This window comes from Phodopus roborovskii, unplaced genomic scaffold (assembly GCF_943737965.1).
Source record: "Phodopus roborovskii unplaced genomic scaffold, PHOROB, whole genome shotgun sequence".
NCBI classification, from domain to species: domain Eukaryota; kingdom Metazoa; phylum Chordata; class Mammalia; order Rodentia; family Cricetidae; genus Phodopus; species Phodopus roborovskii.
Genome location: NW_026126410.1, coordinates 7,850,542 through 7,875,725, shown reverse-complemented (window position 1 = coordinate 7,875,725; position 25,184 = coordinate 7,850,542). Strand labels below are relative to the sequence as shown.

Below are 25,184 nucleotides of genomic sequence, written 5' to 3'. Positions count from 1 at the left end.
AGTTTATCTTAAGGGATTGAATTAAGTTTCCAGGCTCTCCCCTGCTCAGTTTCTTCTACATACATATCTCAAATCAAGAGAATTGAATTAAAGATTTTTTTTCCAGAAAAAGTTTTAACATGAGGCAGATAATCTAATCATACCAATTATAGGTCAGTGGTGCTGCGGGAGAGCATGCTGAGCTTGGCTATCAGGTATCCTTGCTTTCAAAATCAAGCATAAATATGTAGCAACTTGTGGGATCTTTGGAAGTCAGCACCTGAAACTAGGGTTTTTATAACTGCAAATATGAAGCTAATTCCACCTCCTTCATGGGATTGGAGTCAGTGTCAATAAAGTACTTAGCCTAGTGATATACATGTTTGAATAGAAAACTTCCATAAAATTAATATTTTCACATTTCCCTCCAAGAACTTTTAGTGGTATATTATTTTTAAAAGAAACGTTAAAATTTATTGCCAGTTTCCAAAACCTTCCACACAGAAGAAAATATCTGATCATGTAAACAATGAAAAATTTCACAGAAAAAAGTTAACATTCGGCTTAGAATGTTCATTCTTAGAATGAAAGAAATTTTCCTAATTATACTCCACCAACTTCAGGTTAGTTTATCATTAGACCACAATTACAAATGATCATAGATCCTACTGGTTTCTTCTCAGCAGTATGATCAGAGCTGGAATTGATAGACATGAGTGGTCTGATTCTGATTCTTGATCAAGATATGTAAAACCAATGAAAATACTAAATTTCATTTGATATCCAAATAGCAATATTATACTTCTTAAAAATTTATTACTGAAATTTTTTCATATAATATATTTTTATCATTCCCCATCCCCTCTCCCAACTCCTCCCAAATTCTTCCCACCTACCTACCCACCTAATTTCATGTTTTCTCCACACCCTCTAAATAAAGAACAAAACAGAGGAAAAGCAAAATAAATAAATAAATAAATAAATAAACAAAAGGCAAAAGGCAAATTAAACAAATTAAAATAAACAAATTAAAAATATCAATATGGGGGAATACAGAAACCATGGAGTCTCTCCAGGGGCTGGAGAGATAGTTCAGTGGTTAAGAGCACTGGTTCTTGCAAAAGACCTAGTTGGTTCCCAACACCCACATGGAGGTTCACAGGCTTCCATGACTATTGTTCCAGAATATAACCCCATCTTCTGACTTCCTCTGGCACCAGACATGCACATTTTGCACACACATGGATGTACAGAAAAACTCTCATCACTCATGCACATAAAATAAATCTTACAAATTGAGTAATGTTAAACTTAGACATGGGCTTTTGGTGTTAATGACCTTATACATAAACAAATATATTATTAAGAGGTTAACATCATGCAAACCAGAAGCTATCAATTGGAAGCTTCCTATGGTTTTATTGGTCATCCTGCAATACTTGGGTTCCCTTTTCCATTATCTATGAGTAAGTGGCAGGAAATGTCTAAGCAAACACAGAGGAAATGGTTGTTGCATGGTATTTCAGTTTTGATTACTGGCTCCTGATTCACACAGTGAGTGCCTCTTTTAAGAAACAAACTAGCTACCAATAATGAACAGAAGAAGGAAAAACTTATTTACGATTATGGAGCTCTGTATCATCTAAACTTTCCATCTATTATACATAAGATGAGTAGATAAGGATGGTCACTATACTGGACCAGTCACCAAGGGTGTATGGGTGTATGGGTAACTCCACAACTAGAAGTCAATCTGCTTCCCCTTATGAATCCCAGTGCCCTCATTAGCATTAATCCAGATAATGTCCTGACTTTTCAAAACATTTCAAAAAAACAAAAACAAAAAAACAACTCATTGTTTCCTTAAATTTCCTTAAATAGCAGCTACTTACTTTCCTTCTCCACTGGTTTAAACAGAATTAGCATACTACCAAGTAGCCATAGTAAGAGTCTCAAAGTTAAGCCTATGATTTTCAAGAACTTCATATACATTGACCGACCCCGTTCCTTTGTTTCTTTCATAGGAATCAGCTTTAACTGATAAAGATTTTCTCTTCCCATTGCCTCCTGTTGGGGATATCTTCTGTATATATGTCCCTCTTATTGGTTGATGAATGAAACACTGTTGGCCAATAAAGCAGCAAGATAGATGGATCAAGAGATGGGAATCATAGTCAGTCAGATGCCATGTAACCCCGCAAAGGGTCCGGACTCTTCTCCAGTAAGATAACACCATGTGGAAATACATAGATGAATAGAAATGGGTTAATTAAGACAAATATAGTCAATAACGAGTTCACGTCACCAGCCAACAGTTTCATGATTAATATAGCATCTGTGTGTTCTTTTGGAGCCGACATGGCTATGGGACCATGCTGGTGGGAAAGAGTGCTCATTACAGCCTCCCCTGTATGCTGTACCCTAATTGTCCCAAACTAAGACTTTGTGTCTCTCTTCACTAGCTCTTGAAGTCTTTACCAGTCCTCTGGGTATAAAAGTATGTCCCACAAGATAGGTATACCAATTGTGTTTCTAGTCCAGTCCTCTCTATATTTGAGACTTCATTTCCAGCCAGCTATTCAACTTCTTCCTTTAGATGTCTACATAGACAATTCAACCTAAGTGAATTTTTGATCTGGATCTCCCCTGTTGGTAAATGGCAATTCTACCTATCCACTGTTTATAACTTTTTTTTTTTCAATTTTTGGGTTTTTGAGACAAGGTTTCTCTGTGTAGCCGTGACTGTCCTGAAGTTGTTCTGTAGACCAGGCTGGTCTCTAACTCACAGAGATCTGCCTGCCTCTACCTTCTCTACCAATGGACAGGCAGGATTTGTCCAGGTGGGTAATCCAAATGGGGATAGAGAAAGGTAGTAGGCAGAGTCAGAGAGACTCCATGTCGCTGCTGAGAAAGCAAGAGAACCAGGCATCACTGGTAAGCCAAAACTATGAGATGATACACAGATTAATAGAAATAGATTAATAATTAAGAGAAGGCTAGCTGATAAGAAGCCTGAGCCATCAGCCAAACAGTTTATGAAAATAAGCCTCTGTGTGTTTATTTGAGACTGCATGGTTATAGGACGGGCAGGACAGAAACTTTTATCTACTAAAGCCTTGGAAAAACTTTTGAGGTGTTCTTAAATTTCATTATTGAGTTACTTTTTAAGACGACATACCATTTAAAAGATGGGCCTGGGAAATAACATAGTGACTAAGTCCTTGCAGCCATACTACACAACTTAGGAAGAGAGACACAAAAACAGTTTAGTACAATCATATCTAAAACTGTTTTAAGAACAAAATTGTTCCAGTATTTGAAGCTTCCTGTATTTATTTTTACATTAACAAGAGCATGAAACTGAAACATCCTAAGCTTAAAACGGATTTTTCTTTTAATTGATTAATTACTTTTTAAACAAAAAACTATTTACTTTTATTGTAAAGAATTCATACTCTCTTGGTGAGTATAAACTATGCCACAAGGAGCCAGTGGTTAATTATCATTAGCTCAAGTGAATACCGAAGACTGAATAGGCCTTTTTAGTCTTTATTTCAATTGAGGAATGAGCCACCCATACCAATTGCTCAAGCTGAGCTGTCTCTGAGCTTGAGTTTTATTTGGAATATCTAGGGCCATCAGTGTGCTAGCTTTTCTTTTGTGTGTGACTCATAAAACTTGAGTCAAAGAATCTTAGAGACAGAAGAATATGATGACACCCACAAAGCCTGTATTATAAAAAATGAAGAAGGGGTATAGTTAGGTGCTGGGATTAAAGGCTTGTGCCACTACAGCCTGGTCTGCTCATGGCTTATAAAAAGTAAACAAGTATTTAAAATTGAGATGCAACCATACTATTCATACTACTTTGAATCTATTTGGAGTTTTTAGATACTGTATCACTTTGTAGACCAGGCCTTACTGGAACTCATTAGGTAGCTCAGGATGGCCTCAAACTCAACTTCTCCACTTAGATATCTAACTAGACAATCCAATGAATTTGAATTCTTAATTTGAAGCCCTTAAAAGCTCCCTATTGGTAAGTCACAATTCTACTTATCTATAATTTTCTGGTCCTTTACTGGCTTCTAGATTTAGGAAATCAGCAGATTCACTTACCTTTGTGAATATCCCTACATATATGTTCAGGGTAAATTCTTAAAATTTTGATCCTTACCATCAAAAGACCTCCACCATAACTGAACCTGTTTACACTCATATTAACAGTGCTGGAAAATTCTAAGCTCAATCAAATAGAAGTTTGCTATGTCTTGCATTTTCCCCCCTCAAAACATAGGGAATTTCCCATTTCCCATAACTTCACTATGTTCTAAGTAGGCCAAACGTCATCTATCAAAATTAGGTTCAGAGTGTCATTTTGTAGCTTGTTTTCAACCTTCTATGGGGCCTCTATTATCACCAAGATGCAACAGACTCATTTAGGTGAATCCAGGCACTGTCTTATTGCTATCTCCCCCACATCTATCATTGCCCCTTCTTGAGTCTACCACTGGGATAATTTTCTCTCCATTTAACAAAAGTCTGCAAGATTGTCTTTCTATCATAATCACTGATTCACTGCAAACATGAAAGCTTAGGACTTGTGAGATTGCTTAGTGATACTTACAGCTATTGCTATGCTCAGCACATAACAAACATACAACAAAATGCCAATTTGTAGATCACTGAATTAGACTTTCAGATTTTAATATGACAGCTCATTTTTTCCCTTTATTTCTGCCTGTTTCCTTTGTAGTCAACTTTTTGCTAACACTGTTGGGCTATTTTATTTTTAATCATATTGATAACATTAAATAAGGAGATATGGTTGTAGTCAGGAGAAACAATCCAATTGCTTATTTCAATCTTTTAAAGAAGGATCATGTGTTCCTGCTTAAAAATGCTTTGTTTGAAAATTAATAATCATTCATAAATAACAATCTTCATACCCTATTGCATACTTAATGTTATTATGGGATGATAGTTTTTTTCAGATTCTACATATCTAGCATATAAATCTTTTTTGGGCTATATTGGTGTTTTGTTATTTGCAAAGGTATTTTTTTCTTTTTAACAAAGTTCCCTCCCAGAACTGCTCTTTGAACTACTGTGTTCAATCTTCTTTACACGTAATACAATTTTCTATTATTAAAATTCACAGAATGTAAGGCCATTTCAACAAAGTCCTTGCACTCATTTTCGTACTTAAATTGCCCTTCCAGCTTGTGGTCAAGTTTACATGAGTTTACATTTCCGTATTGCTTGTAAGCAGTCTTTTCCTGCTCAAGAGCCTATTCTCATTTCCATGCCAACTTAGAGATAACGCTAAAATGAAAAGATCATTAACCCAGAATCTAAAAGTTCACCATTGTCTTTAATAGTCAATCCAAGTGAAGAATCAGATGTGTTTTCAAAACACTAAAAGATGAAACCGAAACTGCTGTGCAGTCCTATGCCATGCCATATGTTTACATCTCAATCTACATTCTGAAAAGCACCCACAGTTTAAAGTTAGTATTTGCAAAAATACGTCAAACATAGTTTATTGCAATGGCTGCTATACTAACCTTGACTGGTCAGAATACCCCAGCTAGCTTTTCTCTTAGAAGAACATTCCTCTACATTTGCTAGCTTTCTTTTCATGAAGATTTGCTTAATGACGTTCACTTCAACAGCAAAGCCTGCAGACATGCTTTGGTTGGTGTTTTTTGTCTGTGATAAGCAGGTGTGTCATGAGTACAAGTCCTCTACCCAGAAGAAATATTAGCATTTGGCTCCCTACCTACTTTTTTCTCTCCTTCAGACTTGTACAAAGGTTCCTGTGTGCTGCCTGGAGAAAGGCTTTGACATTGAACTCTATTCAGAAATACTTGGAAAGGGGATGGTAGATGCAGTGTGGGGGAAGGGCCAGAAAAGCTACAGCATTTTCTATTTTTAAAGTGGAGACTGTCTGCAGCAAGAAATGTTTAACTGTTTGTGTGATACAAATTGTAAAATATTACTGTAGGGAGGGGAAGGAGCAGGAGAGGAATAAGCTGTTGCTTGAATGTCAAGGCTTATTTCAACGATATGTAAGTCAACCAAATGTAAAACTGCCCACTGATAAAGGCTGTGGAAAGAAGTGCACAGTCAGAAGGCTTAGGCTCAATGACTCCTTAGGCTTTTCTTCCATAATCAGAAAGAAGTGCTATATGTACATAAGAATCAGCTGGCATCTAACTTGTGTCTTAATTTTGTGAAGAAATAACTTTAGAGTTGAAAAACTCATGGACTTCTCATTTTTACAGGCCCAGCTCACTTCAGAGTTCATTTTTGAAGCAAAAGACGTCACCAGATGTTTCAAGTGCAGCTGAGATTTTTCACCCTAAAAGGTAAAGGAAGGAGATGCTGGAGAGATGAGAGGAAAAACTAAACACGTGCCTGACATTTATTTATTTAATTATTTATTTTTTGCTGGCATGGAGAACTGAACAGGGCTCATAGTCCATGATGGAAGGAGAAAGCTCAACATTACTGTGATGGGAATCCAAGGATTAACTGAGTGGCTCATCATGTTACAGGGTATTAACATACTGAGATCTGCCCAGATGAAAAATGGTGACAGAGCCTGTTATCTGCCTTTAGTTTTTATATTACCATAGTTAAGGCTCTAGCTGCTATTGGCCCATCATGGAAATGAATTAATAGTAATTCTGTCCCTGCCTATATGAAGTAGGAGAAACACCTCATTTAATAAAATGATTTTCCATGTTCTACTGTGCACATCTGCGGCTGCATTACCATGCTGGTATTTATATCAAATACATCACTGTCTCAAGTTCTGACCTGGAGAAGTCATCTGACTATACCCCTTCTTCATTTTCTATAATACAGGCTATGTGGGTGTCATCATATTCTTCTATCTCTAAGATTCTTTGACTCAAGTTTTATGAGTCACACACAAAAGAAAAGCTAGCACACTGATGGCCCTAGATATTCCAAATAAAACTCAAGCTCAGAGACAGCTCAGCTTGAGCAATTGGTATGGGTGGCTCATTCCTCAATTGAAATAAAGACTAAAAAGGCCTATTCAGTCTTCGGTATTCACTTGAGCTAATGATAATTAACCACTGGCTCCTTGTGGCATAGTTTATACTCACCAAGAGAGTATGAATTCTTTACAATAAAAGTAAATAGTTTTTTGTTTAAAAAGTAATTAATCAATTAAAAGAAAAATCCGTTTTAAGCTTAGGATGTTTCAGTTTCATGCTCTTGTTAATGTAAAAATAAATACAGGAAGCTTCAAATACTGGAACAATTTTGTTCTTAAAACAGTTTTAGATATGATTGTACTAAACTGTTTTTGTGTCTCTCTTCCTAAGTTGTGTAGTATGGCTGCAAGGACTTAGTCACTATGTTATTTCCCAGGCCCATCTTTTAAATGGTATGTCGTCTTAAAAAGTAACTCAATAATGAAATTTAAGAACACCTCAAAAGTTTTTCCAAGGCTTTAGTAGATAAAAGTTTCTGTCCTGCCCGTCCTATAACCATGCAGTCTCAAATAAACACACAGAGGCTTATTTTCATAAACTGTTTGGCTGATGGCTCAGGCTTCTTATCAGCTAGCCTTCTCTTAATTATTAATCTATTTCTATTAATCTGTGTATCATCTCATAGTTTTGGCTTACCAGTGATGCCTGGTTCTCTTGCTTTCTCAGCAGCGACATGGAGTCTCTCTGACTCTGCCTACTACCTTTCTCTATCCCCATTTGGATTACCCACCTGGACAAATCCTGCCTGTCCATTGGCAGAAACAGCTTTATTCTTCAGCCAATAAGAGAGACATATAGTCACAGCACAGAGAAGGATATCCCCCATCAGGCTTTGGTGATTTGAACAAATTTCCAGTGAAGAGAAGGGGAAAAATAACCTATTATCTCTACTCTATGCTACTTTGTAGATATTAGTATGCCCATAGGTAAGTATAGCTGTCACTCTTCATAAAAGAAGCCCCTCTTTGCAGCAAATGGAGTCTACCGTAGAAGAACACAATGGAACAGAATAGAGAGGTCAACAGATCTTGGGAAACCAGATTCCAATGGATACAACTACATTATAGCTCCTGCATCTGTAGCTCAGAAAACATGGTGGAAGAGGAAGAGGAAAGACTGTAGAGCTAGGATATCAGGAAGTCTTCTATGAATCCAATTCTCCCATAAATGGCTGCATAATAAAGACCACAACAATGACAACAGTAATGAATATGTTGATGTGGGAGGAGTAAAATGTCATGGTTCTCACTCAGAGACAAATAATAACAGGCAACAAGTGACATCTGGGAAAATTAGCTTCTACCAAGAATGAGAACCCTTTTCGGTTTTTCAGTGAAGAGCCCGCCCCTTTAAAAATATATACAGACTACCAAAAAATCAAGCTCATGCAAGTATACCTGTGTGTGTGTGTGTGTGTGTGTGTGTGTGTGTATGTGTGTGTTAATAGTCAAAGAACAGTTTATCAACAGCAGGGAGGTTATGAGACAAGTTTAAGGGAGGATAACTGGGAGGGCTGGAGGAAGGAAATGGGGTGATACAATTATATGTTAATTATCTATCTATCTACCATCTATCCATCTACCTATAAAAGAAGACACTAAATTTGACCACACCTATATACTTAGCTGAGTTATGTGTTGGCATGCAGATAGACTAAAGCAAACTTCTATTTTAACATTGTAAATTATTCAGAAGGTACTTTTTAAAATGACTTCATGGTTTAAGAGTCATGTTATATATCATTCAATAAAAAAGTACAAAGTAAGGTGGCCTGGAGAGATGGCTCAGCAGTTAAGAGTACTGGCTGTTCTTCCAGAGGACCAGGGTTCAATTCCCAGCACCCACATGGCAGCTAACAACTGTCTGTAACTCTGGTTCCAGGGGGTATGACACCTTTACACCAATGCACAGAAAATAAAGTTAAATAAATTGTTTTTAAAAAAAAAAAAAAAAAAAAAAAAAAAAAAAAAAAAAGTACAAAGTATTGAATAGGGCAGCTCATTTTATACATGGTCTGCTTAGCTATATTATTTTACAAAAATAAAACATAATAAATTAAGTATCTGAAGTAGATCCTTTTAGATATTGATTATATATGTACAATAATCAATCCTTCCTAAACATCCTTCCTAAAGTAAATTCAAAAGAATGAAGTTGAATACACTATAGGGTATCATTAGGTCATGATAAGTAGGTAGATATACTGCTCTAAGACAAAAATACGAAGTAAACTAATAAAAATTATATCTGATTATGGATGCTAACTTATTAAATCTTACAAAAAACACTAAAATATACTATGGACTAGAGATGACCCAGTAATTTCTACTCATCAAGCTAAAATAAAGTGTTGGTATCTCATTTTATTCCCAGAAGCTATTTTATTGCCATTTTCATTCATACTGATGATCACATAGGAATATTTGGGGTAGTCACCAATCTCTAGTGAGAAAGTGATATTTCAGAGACAGGCACCAGAAGGCACCTAAGACACAGAAGTGCTTCTAGAGGAGAAAAATCTTACTTCTTGACACTGCAAGTCAAAAAACTAAAACCTGAGAAGAATTATGACAGAAATAATGATGTAAGACATGATTAGGCAAAAATGAATTTACAAAAAGAAAACAGAAAGAGGGCCTAACTTCTGACCACTAATAAATAAAAAAAAAAAAAATCTAAATTCAAGGCACAAATTTAAACCTTTTCTCTTATTCGTACAACCTATCACATAGATTATTGCTTCTGAGAGGTAGTATTTAGATGAATGCATGATTATTCTAAGATTAGCATTTGTGAGAGTACATTTCTCAGTGACAGGAGTTGGATCCAGAACATGCTTTCTTCCACTATCAGAAAAAGGCAATAAACAAGCAAATCCCTGCTTAAGTCTAGATTGGCTCCTTCCACAGTGTTTTACTAAGCAAATATATCAACATAACTATCATGGATCTTTAACAATTAATCAACTCACAGCTTGTCTTTTATCATCTATAATGTACTCTAAAAACTATTCTAGGATTATTTGGCAATAAATTTCAGTATATAATTCCATCCATAAATATTTCAGCATCTGTCTCTAACCTTTTCATTGGAACCACAGTATTCTATCAAAGACAGTAATTTTATTATAAAAACAAAGATAGGCTGAAAGTTTTTATGTTTCCCAAAGGGGCTCAAATAATAAGCTTGCTTCTATAGGGATATTTTAATGTATATAACCTTTAAAAATTTATTATTGGAAAACTTTTGTGATCTCCTAAAAAACAGTATTCAGTGTTTTTCTTTTTAAATTTTCTTCTCTATTTACTATTATTGGGTCTATATGGGTGTGTGTGTTGTGTGTATATACTCATGAGACTCATATGTGCCTCTGCAGGGATTAAACTCAGGTTGTCAGGCTTGCATAGCAACCACCTTTCTCTTTGAGCAACCCATTGCCCTCACTTCATTTTCTAAACTATAAAATTCTCATCCTTAACAGATGTTTAGTTATCCAAATTACAGATGAGTCAGTGATGACTAGACAGGCTCTTCACTTTATAGCGTCGTAAAAAGCATCTAAGAATGTCTTACCTCCCAGTGGCAAGCTTTCACCCTTACAGAGTCGCATTACTCACTCCCAAGAGGCTGTGTTGGAGCTTCCTTACAAGGCCATGTGTTCATACAATTCCTAGTAGACATTTCAGAGCTCCATTTCTCCCCCATCTTACTTCTTATTCTACTTAAACATGAATAGCTAAGTCTGTTGGACAAGTAATATCAAATGAGGGTAGATGAGGCCTGAGGGTAAGTCAAACAGGAGGGTCCAGAGTCATTGTTATCCAACAGTTAGCCTTTATTTCAAAAGTCAGTGAAACCTGCAGTTGACAGTCTTGTGGTCCATGATATTTCCCCTTAACTAGAGCAGAGTGGGTAGAAAAGGGCATAGGTGACTTAAAAGTCACACAGGAGAGATGGTTGGGATAAGAACAAAATACCATATAAGAACAAGGCACAAAGGACATTTTATCATCAGTGTATGGAGAATATTTTGAGAAGACATGCTACCTAAGTAAGTCTTTTAAACTTCACCAAATTGAAGAAACGGAACTAGGGTATTTTCAGGTCCCAAAAGAGCTCAGGACAAATGGCCATGGTGCCTATTAGCATACTAAAGCATATGCTGGCCTCTAGGCTCTCTGAACAAGGACCTGTTACAGAGTCCACTGGCATCTTGTCTCCTCTCAGCTCTATTATTCCACCCACTACCCTGAACTTCTCCACCTTCCCTTCCCCCAGCTTCTCATTCTTACATATCTTTGCCATTTCTGCCAGGCCATGCTCTCCCTCTCCTGGTTCTTTTTGATTTCTTAATCTTCTTGTCCCTCTCTCCTCTCCCTTTTCCTCTCATCCCCTACCCCCAGGGCCTGGTACAGTCAATTACTTTTTCTCCTTGTTGTGCATTCTTCCAGATCCCTCTGGCCACACTCATCCTCAATCTACAATAAAAAACCTTCCCTTCAACCACACAACTTGGAGCAGTCATGGCCTCATTTCATTCGGGAATAAAATACAGTATTTAAAAGATCAACTGTTTCATATGAAAACAGTACTTTTACAAGCTAGGAATGAGTACTTAGTCTACATTACTTAGTTTTTGTTATTTTTGTTTTTCAGACAGGGCTTTGTGTAGCCCAGGCTGTCCTCCACTTCTGTAGCAGAAGTGCTGGGATGACAGCTCTGCACTACTATGTCAAGCTCATGATTTCTTTCCGTTCTTTAAATGTCTAGAAGAAGCAATGGATTTTGAAGTAAATAGAAGGAGCAAGACATTTGAAGCCTAGAGTCTCCTGATTCTGTCATTGGTGCACAGATGCTAGAAGGCCTTTGGTATTTAAGCCATGAGGCCTAGATGATGTCTACCACAGCTTTCTGGTTTTCCCTAGTGGAACCTGAGATCAATAGAGAACTGATGGAAGGTAAGTGTCTAAAAATGAAGTCTCATGTGTTATACTGGAAATGTCTTAAACTCAATCATCTATACCCTAAGGCTTTTACTGAAGTGGAAGTGTGCATAATCCAATTCATTACTTCATTATGTCAATGCAGTTCTCCTGATTTTCCCTTGATTAGCTCCATATTTTATTTCTAATTCTATTGTTCCTGAGGCCAATCTATAAAATACTATCAACAAGCCCAAGAATGCTGCTTACTGGGAAGCTCTTGCATAGTACATACACAACTCTGGCTTTGATCACCACCATGGAAAATGTCAATTTGGGAGCAATTACTGACAGTGCTGTCCCTACCCATTGGCCATCATGTTTTCCATCCATTCCCTACTGATTACATGAAATGTCTGAGGTTTTCTTCCAAGTAATTTACTCAGCAAATCTCACAAGTTTGTCTGTGCATGTATCAAAACATTAGTCTTTTTTTCCCAATTTATAACCAGGGTGTTATTTAAAATCAAAAGTGTTCATAATAAAATTCTTAGAAAGCTCATTCATCATACTGGATTTAATTAGTGAATACTTGAAAATTTACCCAGATATATTCATGAATGAATTCTAAATCTTCTTGTAATGACTTAGAGGCCTTAGTAAAGATCTGTTAGATTGATCTCTCTGAGTTACACACCTTTAATCCCAGCACTCAGGAGGCAGAGGCAGGCATGTCTGTATAGCTTGGTGTACAGAGCTAATTCTAGAACAGGCTACAAAACAATAGAAAAAAAAACCCTGTTTCAAAAAACAAAACCAAAAAAAAAAAAAAAAAAAAAAAGAAAGAAAGAAAAAAAGAAAAAAAGAAAAGAAAGAAAAAGAAAAAAGGAAGAAAGAAGGATCTGTTCCTGGTGCTGGGCTCAGGCTCACTGTAGCTGACCTAATAGTAGGCTATGCGTGCTTATGGGAAGTGGAGGAAGGCAAAAGGATGAAGAACATACATGTAGGGAAAGCCTGCAGCATGAATGTCTATGAATATACTCTTGCTCTATGACAAGTGACAAGAGGAGAAACTAGTGTCCTACATAAAACTGTTTATTAGCCTGACTTGGGGACACAGATCAAAATGGGGAGATTGGGTGGAGCAAAGGTAGTTGTAGATCTTGTTTGCAAAAAGCCACAATGCCTGTGGCCACATACTAACTTCACAGTGTAAAACTAGCTGCTTTGTTATGCTGCTAAGAAACCTTATACTAACTTCTTTGGTCTGGTCAATTCAATACAGAAAAGCAAAAACTGAGAGTAGTTCTAGCATAATGCAGGGGACATAGCAGCAAACTTCAGCAAGAGGCTGCTTAACAACACCAAGAACGAAACCACAATCTAGGATGATTTTTAAAAGAGGAAAGTATTAACAGAAAACATACAGCTCTACTAGATGGAGGCCAAAGATTATCTTTTATGATGACTTTTATTCCATGCTGAGTATTATTGGGTTGCTCTCCCAAACTGTCTACATCTTCCAAATACCTGCTCTATCTACCAGCAACAACAAAGAGAATGGTGTTTCTCCCATGTCTACCAAGGAGTAAGAGTTCATCTTTGTGGAGCAAAAAGGACACTAAAGATGACCTAGCAGTATTTTTTAAGTCCATGAAGTGTGCTTGGTGGAGGCAATGAGAACCAATGTAAATAAAAGAGTAACTTTATCCAGTGGGCTCCAACTCAACATGGAGATATCGAGAGGAAGTAAATGACAGAAATGTACATCATCTGCAAGCCCACAGGAGGCACCCGAAAATAACTGCCATTTGCAGAACTGCTGAGTGCATCCTGGATGTTTAGTGATGTGATGGGATGGCTGAGATAATGAGTACAACAATGTCAAGGGATAACTGGAGCTCTCTATGTTGAAAGCCTTTCAGGTACAGAAATAATTAACGGCAAGTCTACATATGAACATGTAGCATTTTAGAACTAGAAGCAGACTTAGATACTTTCTACCCCAGTGACTCACAAAGCCTTATGCACTTAATGGAACTGTCAAAGTGTGCTGAGATGTGCAAGATGGTGTCCTCACAGAGGATCGTCCAAGGCCTCAGCTTCTGAAGTGAGTTTCCAGGTCGTTTCAAAAGCAAGGGTCAGTCAGGATGGGGTGAGTTGGTGGGATTCAAACACAGCCAATCCTGGCTGACACATTTGCTGATGAAACTGAGGTTAAAGGTAAAGTGTAGGCTAGGGAGATGACTCGGAGCACTGGCTGCTCTTGCAGAGGTCCTGAGTTCAGATACCGGGAACCACATGGTGACTCATAACCATTTATAATGAGATCTGGTGCCCTCCTCTGGCATTCAACATATAAGTACAGGCAGAGCATTGTATATATAATAAATTAATATATCTTTAAAAATAGTAAGATAAAGTGTTAGGTTATACCACCACCAACATGAAGAACAAAGCAACATTGTAACCTGGGGCATCTGTTGTCACTTTAAGATCTTCCCAGCATACTATTTTGCTACTGGGCACTAAAGGTTAATGAATTCAAACCAGTGAATACAAAATAAGGAAGGCAAAACTATATTTAATCACTAATACCACACATATCACAAAACGTTATCCAATGAAGTTAAACGAAGGGAAATCTTTGAGATAGCCTGTAGCACTGTGTAAGAACAAAGTGTTCCCTGAACTTTTCATTACACTTTTCATTACACCCTATACTTTGTTCACATACACTTATATCTCTACAGGTTGCCAGCTTGAAATCTTAGGAGCATAGAGAGTAAAATTAGCTACATGTGTTCTCTAGTCTGTGTACAACAACTCCTTGGGAAACAAATATGATATGTACCATAGATAAGAACTTAATGTATTTTACACATAACCCTTCTCCACAGAATTCTAGCCACACAATTTTTACCATGACTCAGCACATGGTAGAAGGCGTGGTTTCTGGCAGCTGTTCAGATGTTTTATGTTGATTTTTTTTTAATGAAAATTCAGTGTATTTGCAAAAGTACTTAAGAACAAAAACCACAGAAAGCCATAAATCATATGGGCCTCAATTCTAACATTAAATGCCAAGCTAGCATCTTGTCCACTTTGGTAGATCAGCCATGAGTCTTGTTCAAGCAGAAGGCCTAAGTCACTAGGGAGGATGTTCTCTCCTTCCCTGTCATTAAGATGACTACAGGAGAGTCCTGAGGATTCCCAACAATAGATATAACACATTCCTCCACAAACCTCCAAATGAACAAACCAGCTGTGTATATAGGCTAAAGCAAAATGTCTACCTTTTGTTCATTATCCTAACCACTTTACTAATTAAAACATGTCCATAAATTCAGCAGGAGTTAAAGAAAGAGCAACTGAACTAGTGAAGTCTAAAGATGAGAAGTACTTACTGTTGTGTAGCTACTTTCTCCTAACTTAATCTTTCCCTCTGGAAGGACGGGAGGTGCATAAGACCCACGAAGCTGAACTCCCAAGGCTTAGAAAGTGCATGAAGCTTAGAAGTCTCAAAAAAAAAGTTATATGATTCAAAAGACCCCTAACCCACTGTATAAATGCAGTAAACAATTGCCAGAAAGAAAAACAAATCTGCAACAAAGCTGCCTACAATTTGGGTGGAGAACTAGATGAATGCAGGTATTGTGATTCATCACACGTGCCCTCTATCTGCAATCTAGCAGGAACAGATGTTTGACAAGATCTTAAAACATCAGCTAATAGAAGTGAATCATTTCTGTTCAAAGAATTTCTGTGAAGGAACATTTCTTTAACTTGGTAAGATCATAGAAGAAATTCTTGCAAAAAAAAAAAAATAATAACACTCCCATCTATGAGTGAGGCTGTCTAAAAGAGAAGTCTGCCCAGGTCCTGGCCAACTAACTAGTCAACTACTTGCATTGCTTTGCTCTAACTGTATGTGATGGCTGAGGATGGCTGAAGGATGTTAAGGTATCCAAAACAACCAAGGAGGTCCTGAATCTTCAACATAAAATTCATGCTTATTTGCTTGGGTTTTGGCCAGCTTTGTTTTTTGTAGACTTTTTGACTAATTTAGATTCTCTGAATCCTTCTGTATCATGGATGCCAACAGAGAGAGCAAGGAAGATGCTGGGACAGAGAATTGCAAATCTGAACTTCGATACTTTTTTCATTCATTCTCTGCTTCTTTTGTGTGTGTGAAGGACTAGAGTAGAAGTATGGTAGTAGCAATAGTTTGCATCCAATAGAACCTGACTTGAAATTGCTCCATTTCCAGATACTTAATGAACACATAAGAACTTATTAGCTATCTTGGGGTCCCCATCGATTAGTATAAAATTGACATACAAAATCAAACACTTGAGCTCTGAATTTATTTACCTGTTGAACTAACACAGTTGGAATATGAGACATGCTTAGTAGATAAAACCTGGCATGAGTACATGCATCTTGGCAAACAGATCATTATTAGAACCCTAAAGTGTTTTCTTTTCTAATTTTTAATCTTTTGGAGTTTCATGCATGAGTATACTATATTTATATGATTTCTATCCCTTTTTATTTCACTTGTAACTTCTTTAATGCCCTTTTCACCCTCTCAAGTCTGTGACCTCTTTTTCTAGAATTAATGTTACACATACACACACACACACACCAAAAAAAAAATTGGATCCAATTAGTGTTATCATTATGTACAAATGTTTAGGGCCAGCCACTTAGGATTGGTCAGCCTGTCAGTAGCTTCATTCTTAAATTATGGCAAATTATATACCATTCTAAAATTTTAAAATAACACTGTAATGTAAAAAAATTAGTATTTAATGAAGTATAAGCTCTATGACACATATTGTAGGAAGTGGTTTTGGTCATTTTAGACAAATTTCTCATGTAAGATTTGTACTAATCGTTTGGAGTAAAGGTTGTTAATTTTACTTTACTGATGAAGAAACTGAGGTCTGTAGACATTAAGCTATTTTCCATGGATCACACAACTAAAGCAAGCCAGAACCATAATAGATCTGTGTAACACAAATAATAAAACCCAGAAACAGATATTGAAGTTTATGTTTTCAGCCAGCCACCAGCTCTTACCTCTATCTCAGACCAAAATGTCTCCGCGAATCTTCAGAGTACAATCCTGACTGCACTGCTCTCCACCAAGCCCTCAGACTGCAATCCTAGACTGCTATGCTCTCCTCAATGTGGCTGGAGACTAATAGCCTAAGACCAACTTTGCTTCTTCCATATATCTCTGTAGTTCTGGTATTAAAGGCATGTGATCCCAAGTGCTGAGATCATCTTTGTGTGAGCTGTTTCTCATTAGGACTGGATCAATTTCGTGTAGCTCAGTGTGGTCTTGAACTAACAGAGATCCGTTTGCCTCTGTCTCCCTAGTCCTGGGATTAAAGTGTGTGCCACCACCTCCTGGCGTCTATGTTTAGCTAGTATGGCTGCCAGGATTAAAGGTGTGTATCATCACTGCCTGGATCTGTGGCTGTGCCTAGATTTTCATTCTGAATCCCATGGCTTTATTACATCATAAACAATATATCTTCAGATTTGTCTGAGTAATTTACTTGACTTTATGTAACATAACTTTAACACCCATTTTCTCTAAGTAGGGTCTTTTATTAATTCTATAAATATTTGCCAACTTTCTTCAGTATCTAAGGCATTGCTTTTCTTTTATGCCATGAACAGCATTTCAGAGATCAAGTGATATTTTGACTCATAAGCTAGGATTTCATTCTTCAGAATAACAAGTCTTGAGATATCTATTTGTCATACTTTTAGCATTTCTTCTATACTTAACGAGTTATCTCAGGTTAAGTAGGTATGTGCTAAGTATACTTTCTTTTTCACATGGATATTTATCTTCTAAAATATTTTAAAAATAAAATATCAATTTTAATTCTGTAAACTTAAGGGTAACTCTGTAGAATTAAATTCTCTGGTTCTATAACATAATGATGATTGACCTTTAAATAATTAATTTCATTTATTGGTTTAATTGGTTTAATCCAATTGACTTTAATAAATTTTTTAAAATTTTTAAATTTTTTAAAAATTCTAATTGCTCGGCTTTCTTAGACTCTCCCATCTTCCATATTCTTGGAATACTAAATCAATTAGATGCACAAGTATTGTTGTAGGTCTTAAAATTCAGGAGATTGTTTTAAAAATTGTTTTTGTTTTATTGACTTTAACTAAAAAATCCATAAAATTTAGCTAGTGAGGCACTCCATCATAATTGTATGAAGTGGGAATGATAAGGGTGAACCAAAAAAAAAATCAAGGTTTAGTCAACTCTTTGACTTGGAATATTAGAAGAGTCACTATGAAGATACTAATCATGATCTTCTGTGTATTCACTCTCAAAAGGAACCGACACTTCATTTTACAAATTTACCACAGTGAATTGAGTTTAAGAGGAAAGAACAGCATAAAGCTTTGAAATCCAGCCATAAGTTTGCCATACCATATCATCCTAGAAATTGCTTTTTGAAAGGAGGTTGAAGTCATTGTTTTCCTGAGTTAGAATTCAGAAAATATAAGTACTTTTAATTCTCATCAGTGACCAGGCAAGGATGTGTTAAGTTGTTCCTGAGTTGGGTGACAGGGGCATTCTTGCTTCTGCACTCTTGTACTCTAATGAAATCTTTTTAGATGGATGGTTTCCTCCCACACTCAGGCAGCCTTACCTGGCTCACTCTAATAAGAGACTTTGTGATGTTATGAGGGAGAACAGTACTTTTTTCCTGTGACTCAAACTGCACACTTGACAGCTCCCAGGAGCCCGTGCTTCTATTTAAGAACATGTGTGGCATTCCGGTGTTGCATTTCAGTTTGTTTGTTCTCTGCCCGGAGTTTAAGACTATAAGCCTTCTGGAAAGAGTATGTGGATTTCTGAAGGTTTCTATTTTGCTTGGTAGGTAATGGTGCCATGGATATTTTAGCTGCCCTGTTGGGGGAAAGCTGCCCTCATTCCACTCCACAGTTATGCATGTTCCTGAAGGGCCCAAAACATTAACTGTTCTGATCCCCAGCAAAGAATGTTGAACGGTTGCTTGCTGATTGGTCATATAGGGTTGTTGGGTTTACAACTTAGTAAATAATATTAACTGGAATGGCTTAGTTGTAAATATCCCATTCTTTAGGGGAAAAGAAAAACCCTTATCTACTGCCTAGCTTAGGAAGACTCATGAAGATAGATTTGTTCCAGCTAAAGAGGGAAAGAAAGTCATGATGAAAAACCTATCTTACCCACACCACCCTAGCTTCTTAGTCTTTCAGCATTTTCCAGAACTCCCTTAAATATAATAAAATGACCTTCAAACTCCTTTCTCAAAGAAACTGGTAGGATTTTTGCTGATCATAAAATTATATAGCATCCAGTTTTTCTCTAAATTTAACATGGACTTGTTTACTTACAGACACTATCTGCAGCAACTGAACATTGCCAGTCTAGAAGCCCACGTTTATTTTGTAACATTGAAAAAGGAAGGCTGAAAAAAAATTTTCCCTATGCATTTGGTGAAGAAGAAATGCCAAATATCCTTCACAGCTCATACACACACACACACACATACATACACATATTTACATGTATATACACACATGAACACACATACATACACACATAGATATATTCACACATATACACACATACATACATATACACATATTTACATAATACACACACACACATATATATACACACACATACATACATATATATCCTTCCTTCCTCCTTTCTTGCCTGAACTCTAAATAGTTATCTTTTTTATCTCATTGTTAGTGGGGGGAGGGAGTCACTGTGAAAAATATTTCTTCAATATAGAAGATGTGCTTAGTATACTAAAATTTTTTTCCAGGATCTATAGAAAATCCATGGAAATATAATAAGGACATAGACTGCTAAGCCTACAAAAAGGAAGCCAGACACCTTCTCCAACATGCAGTTCATATGATATATAGTATGACACAATGAGTCATCACAAGAACTTGGAGACACTATGCGGACATACATTGCTAAACCTATAACAAGGAGGCCGTCCCCCTTCTCTGATATTCAGTTCATACAATGTAGATCATGACACATTGAATCATTATAACAAAGACCTGACAAAGTACTTATGGTGGCAATTATGTCTTCCAAAAACAAATGACCCTTTCATATACTTAATTTAGAGAAGATATCAGAAAGCTCTGAATGAACTGAGTGAATACATGATTTGAGAAAAGCATCTACTCAACCAAGTATCATTAGCTCTAAGATTCAATACTTCAGTCTTTAATAAAAATAAACTAGGCTTCTTATGTTTATCATTTTAAGGTTGCCATCTTTTTTGTGTGTGTGTGCAACTTGGTTTTATTTATACTTCTTCATGAACATATATTTTTGTCTTAAACTATCCCATCTCTATGAGTAGACCTCAGATTTTTCTCTCACTGCATTCTAAAATGGCAGTTATTACAAAATGTGATCATTTTCATTTTAGTACTTTATGAATTTCTACTTGTTTGATGTTTGGTTATTTTACATGTGCAACATTTGACCCTTAATTACAATTCTTTTTAAATTCAAAAGCAAGTTTTATACCATCCCACATATATGCTGCAAATGTAAACATATAACATTCAATACAGTGTGTCTAGAAGGTATATATGCATATATTCTATATGTATTCTGTATATACTGTACATTTATTGCTATGTGAGCATGCAGCATACAACACTGTGCCAGAAGTAAAGTGGTATCCAATATTCATTGTCTTGAGTTGACTCAGAACTATTTCAGCTATGTCAACAAATAAGAAAAACAGGTAATTTTAAGAACTTTCCCAATTTCTTAAAAATATTATAATATAGAAAACAAGAATTCATTTTTATTTCCTTACTGCCTGCATTGATAATAAAGTTTTATGAGTTTATGGACTGACCATGCCATTCCTTGAAAACACCTAGTAAAGGTGAGAATACCAGCATGTACCTTTACTAGAATTAAAATTTTTAAACAGTGAAATGAGTTTTGGATAAAGCTGCATGTGTGAGATATATAACTCAGAAGTGACAAGTTGAGAAATGAACAAAACATATGGAGCAAAAGAATTGCAAATTCTAAAAAGTTATGAAAGAACATGTGCACAATTGGGAAAGAGCACATGAATGTTGTTGGTGAAAGACCAAAAAGTGAAGTTAAATGAAGGATGGTCTGACCTGGAAAGCTAACCAATATCTGTTCCTTGGAATTTGCTAGCTTCCTCTCACCAGGCCCTGAGATGACAAGAATTCACACTGCCCCTCCTTTCCTGTGAGTCAACAGGTGGTAAATAGGGTCCTTAGGAAACAAAGAGATAGCTGTAACTCTGGTTTGCCCAGACAAGATTAATTAGCACACCCTGAGGCCCTAAGGTCTGCTGACCCTAATAGCAGACCATCCAGCCTCCAAGGGACACGTACTCAATGGACAGAGGGTCCCACCCTCTCCCTAAGCTTGTGGGTTTGCCTTTAAAAACACCTGGGCCCAGGGGAGGGGCTTCTCTCTAGCCTGCCTGCTGGAGGAGCCCGTTTTCGCAAACGTTTCCTGTTCATTAAAGCCTCTTGCGTTTTGCAGCAACTGGACTGGACATTGAGTTCTTGGGGTATCGACCAAACCTGGAAGACTCCTCATTCTGAGGGTCTTACAGTTGGTACAGCTTGAAACTGACATGTCCCAGGCAAGTGTACTCCTTCTAGGTCCTCTCCTTCCATATGCCCATAGTGATTGCTTGGCTTTGTCAGATATCATTTACAGTGTCTCTAAGTATTTGGTTATTTATCTCCCGACATATTAAGGAGTCTGTGGCTTTGTTATATTTTATCTTAGTGCCTAATACTGTACCTTTGACTTTGGGCAAATGAAAATAAACTGTGGGTTTTATAAGAAGGAAAGACAGAATGTTATAATTACTAAAGGAAGAAGAGAATAAATACATAAGAAGTATATCCCTAGGAATACTTATCCAGTTGAAGCTACCATGAGTTTTTAGGTTCCTTAATTCCACAATTAATGCATTTCTCACCAGAGTAGGAAGAATTACAAATATATTAAAATCTTACATTCATTTCTAAACTTGAAACTTTTTTAATTCACCAGGGAACAATAGCCTCTTCTAGAAAAGATGTTCTGGCATTCTAAAATAGAATAGAGCTTGGACAAATGAAAACATCTTTTGAGTGTAATGTCTTTTGTCATTTAAGAGCAGATCTATTGATTTCAGTTATTCCTATGTACAGCTATTTCATTTAAGTTTGGAAAATGTGTTCAGGTGGTTTTTATGCATTTGTGTAATGAATGCCATTAAAGAAGCCATCGCACTTGCCTCCTGAAAGTATTCATTGTTGAAGTAAGTGTTCCTACCATAACAGTCTTATAATCAAACAGTAGCACACAAAACATTATTCTTCAGAAATGACAGAATGCATATCACTGCTGATATTGCTGACAGCTACTGTAAATTTTAGTTATTAAAGCAGATATAAACCTGGTATAGGCTTTTCTGATATAGAGTAAGAGATATAAGCTAGCTTGGGGGTATAGTTTATTTATATAGCACATGCCAAACTTGCATGACATGTTGGCTTCAGTCCTAGCACCACAAAAGTAATAAACACCATGTATAATTAGAATTCTAGCTTCTTTTTATTCCTTGATTGTACTAGTCTGTAAAATGACAACATATTTTGATATTTATCTGGAGCTGGCACATTATATTATATCCTACTTTCAAGTTTCAACCACATGTATGACAAGAAATGCATGTATGACAATAACCATGCTGCCAGACTTCAGTTTAGAAATGTATGAAATCAGAATCACAGAGATAAATCTGCATGTATCTTAAATTCCTCAGAGTCTCCACCACAAAAGGACTTCCCTGTGTCACCAGATAATTTCTAAAGTCAGCTCACAGATTCACAGGGGCATATTATTTTGAGATATTTCCCACAGTCAAAAATTTTGTTCATGGCCTTCAAGGATCAGAAATCTAATATGTTTTGAAACAAACGAATTCTTCAAAGATGAGTTTGCAACAGCAAAAGCTCAAAATAAAAAACACTGATATCAAGAGATAAATACACTATTTCATGGTAAGTGGTACAATCTCAAGATAGTCTAAAACACTCTGATGGGAAAGCCAGACAAGCCCTGGGAAAACAGGGACCAAATCATAACCAAAAAACTAATTGGTGATTTTTAAAATAAGTGTAGAGGGTTTGGGTGAAAAACAGAACCAGAGTCTAGCTTTGATATGTCCTGATTTCTCTTGACATTTCAGAGTGAAGTTAGGTGGCTTACCAGATTCACAAGGCAGCTAAGGGTCCCCTTTATGACATGCCTATTGGCCTGTGTGGCTGGTTAATTCCCACTCTGATCGACAGGCTAATATATAATTCTGAGATACCTACTTAGTCTAAAGTCATAAATGTTCTCTATGCCATTGTTCTTCAAAGGCATCACAGATTCATTCTTAGATTATTCCTTTTTGTTTCTGTTATTATTTCTTTTCCAGTCATATAATCACTATTAGACTAAACACAGTCTTCATTTTTAAAATGAAGTTTTTACTTGGCGTACAAGAAAACAAAAAAGGTGTTTCACTGTGATATTTTCACAGAGATACAGACACAGGCACAAACACAAATACAGGTATAAATTTAAGTAGCTTCTCATATACTTCTGGCAAGGTCCCAACTGGTCTACTTACTCCAAACATGTCCTGCTGGGCAACTTCAATTACTACTATGTAAGTCTATAATAAATTGTTTTTATTTACTTTATTTTTTAATCTTCCCAACTCTATATATACTCCAACAGTCATGACTCCTAGTATGTTCAAAAACTGAAATTATTTGTCTCATATTCAAATTCTTTCATATCTGGGTCTAATTTTTGTTTTTCTAGTTCATATGTTCTTTACTTTATTAAATGCTATTTGCTCTCTTGTGCTTACTGAAATCCATCCTTTGGGCACTCCTGAGAGCAAGACAACATCTGCCTCTTCTGGGAAAGTATCTCTGTGACAGTCCAAATGTGAAAAGACACTTTTTAATTGTTTAGCTTCACTTCCATTAGTGTATCTGAAAATAATTTTTCAGCATTCCATGTAAAAGTACTTATGCCAAAGAACAATACATTTTCTTACTGTCAAGGAGACTCAAGAAACAGATGTTTAGGACTGGCTCCATTTGCTTAAAGGTAAAATTGCTGTAATTCATATAGCCTAAGATTGAACTTGAAAAATATTGCCCTTAACATGAGTGAGCTCTTGACATGTCTTGGGGTATTTATTGGTATTTAATGTCTTTTCCTGGGACTTTGGAATGATTTCATAAATTATGATGTACTCCGGCATTATATTTTTCTTCACCATTTAATATTACAGGTGGAAGTACATTCCAGTTCTTGCTAGTCTCACAGTCAATCTCCATGTATAGTGCAAATTTATAATTGAAGTTATCCCATGGAAAACAGGCTCTAATCATTTAACTGCAGCAATGATACCCCAACTGACACCCATGTTCAAGGGGCCTTGTTTGGCCTTATGCTTGTTCCAGTGGAACCAGTATTTATCCCTAGAGCAAAAATGCACAAATGGGATTTGGGAACCCATTCCCTATGGAGGATACTCTCTTAGTCTAAACACATGGGGGAGGGCCTAGGTCCTGCCCCTAGCAGATGGGGGTGGAATGGGAAAATGGTGGCAAGAATGGGAGGATGGGAGGGAGAGGAATTAGGATTGGTATGTAAAATAAGATCATTTTTAATTTAAATAAAAACTAATTAAAAACAAATGTATATGAAAATTAGAGAAGCTAATTGGTATGATGTAGTGTCAAGAAGTCTTCAGACATGAAAAGGCAGCATTATGAAATTTACTGGAGTTGTTCAGGGATCAGGAAGGAAACATCTTAAGCTAGTTTATCGGGTTTCTGTTTTGTAATCAGACTTTCATCACAAACCTGATTGAACAGGGCTTACCAACTGATGATAACAGCAGTAACAACAACACAGTCTACACTTGCCTACCACAATGAGCTACCTTGAAACAACCATTAGGTAAGCAAAGGGGTTCTTTTATTTCTTAATGAAGTGCTATGGCTCTTGGGAAAACACTGAAAATGCTGTCAATAAGGTTTCCACTGCTCTTAAGACATGAAATATACACACACATCGGCCTTACTTCATGGATTTGACAACTGCACTCCAGAAATT

General features: G+C 36.5%; 1 protein-coding gene across 4 annotated transcripts in view; it reads right to left on the bottom strand.

Annotated features, from left to right (window-relative positions):
• Asb5 (ankyrin repeat and SOCS box containing 5) overlaps positions 1-25,184 on the bottom strand; it is a 47,110-nt gene that overhangs the window by 12,493 nt on the left and 9,433 nt on the right. Inside the window, exon 1 of one of the 4 annotated variants that reach the window (XM_051182433.1) lies at positions 10,584-10,690. The exons of 2 other annotated variants lie outside the window; for them this stretch is intronic. In XM_051182433.1, coding sequence (XP_051038390.1) covers positions 10,584-10,620 — 37 coding nt within the window. In that variant the 5' untranslated portion in view covers positions 10,621-10,690. Of the gene's footprint in view, positions 1-5,546; positions 5,698-10,583; positions 10,691-25,184 lie in introns of those variants that run through there. One more of the 4 variants, XM_051182431.1, reaches the window with a different exon arrangement.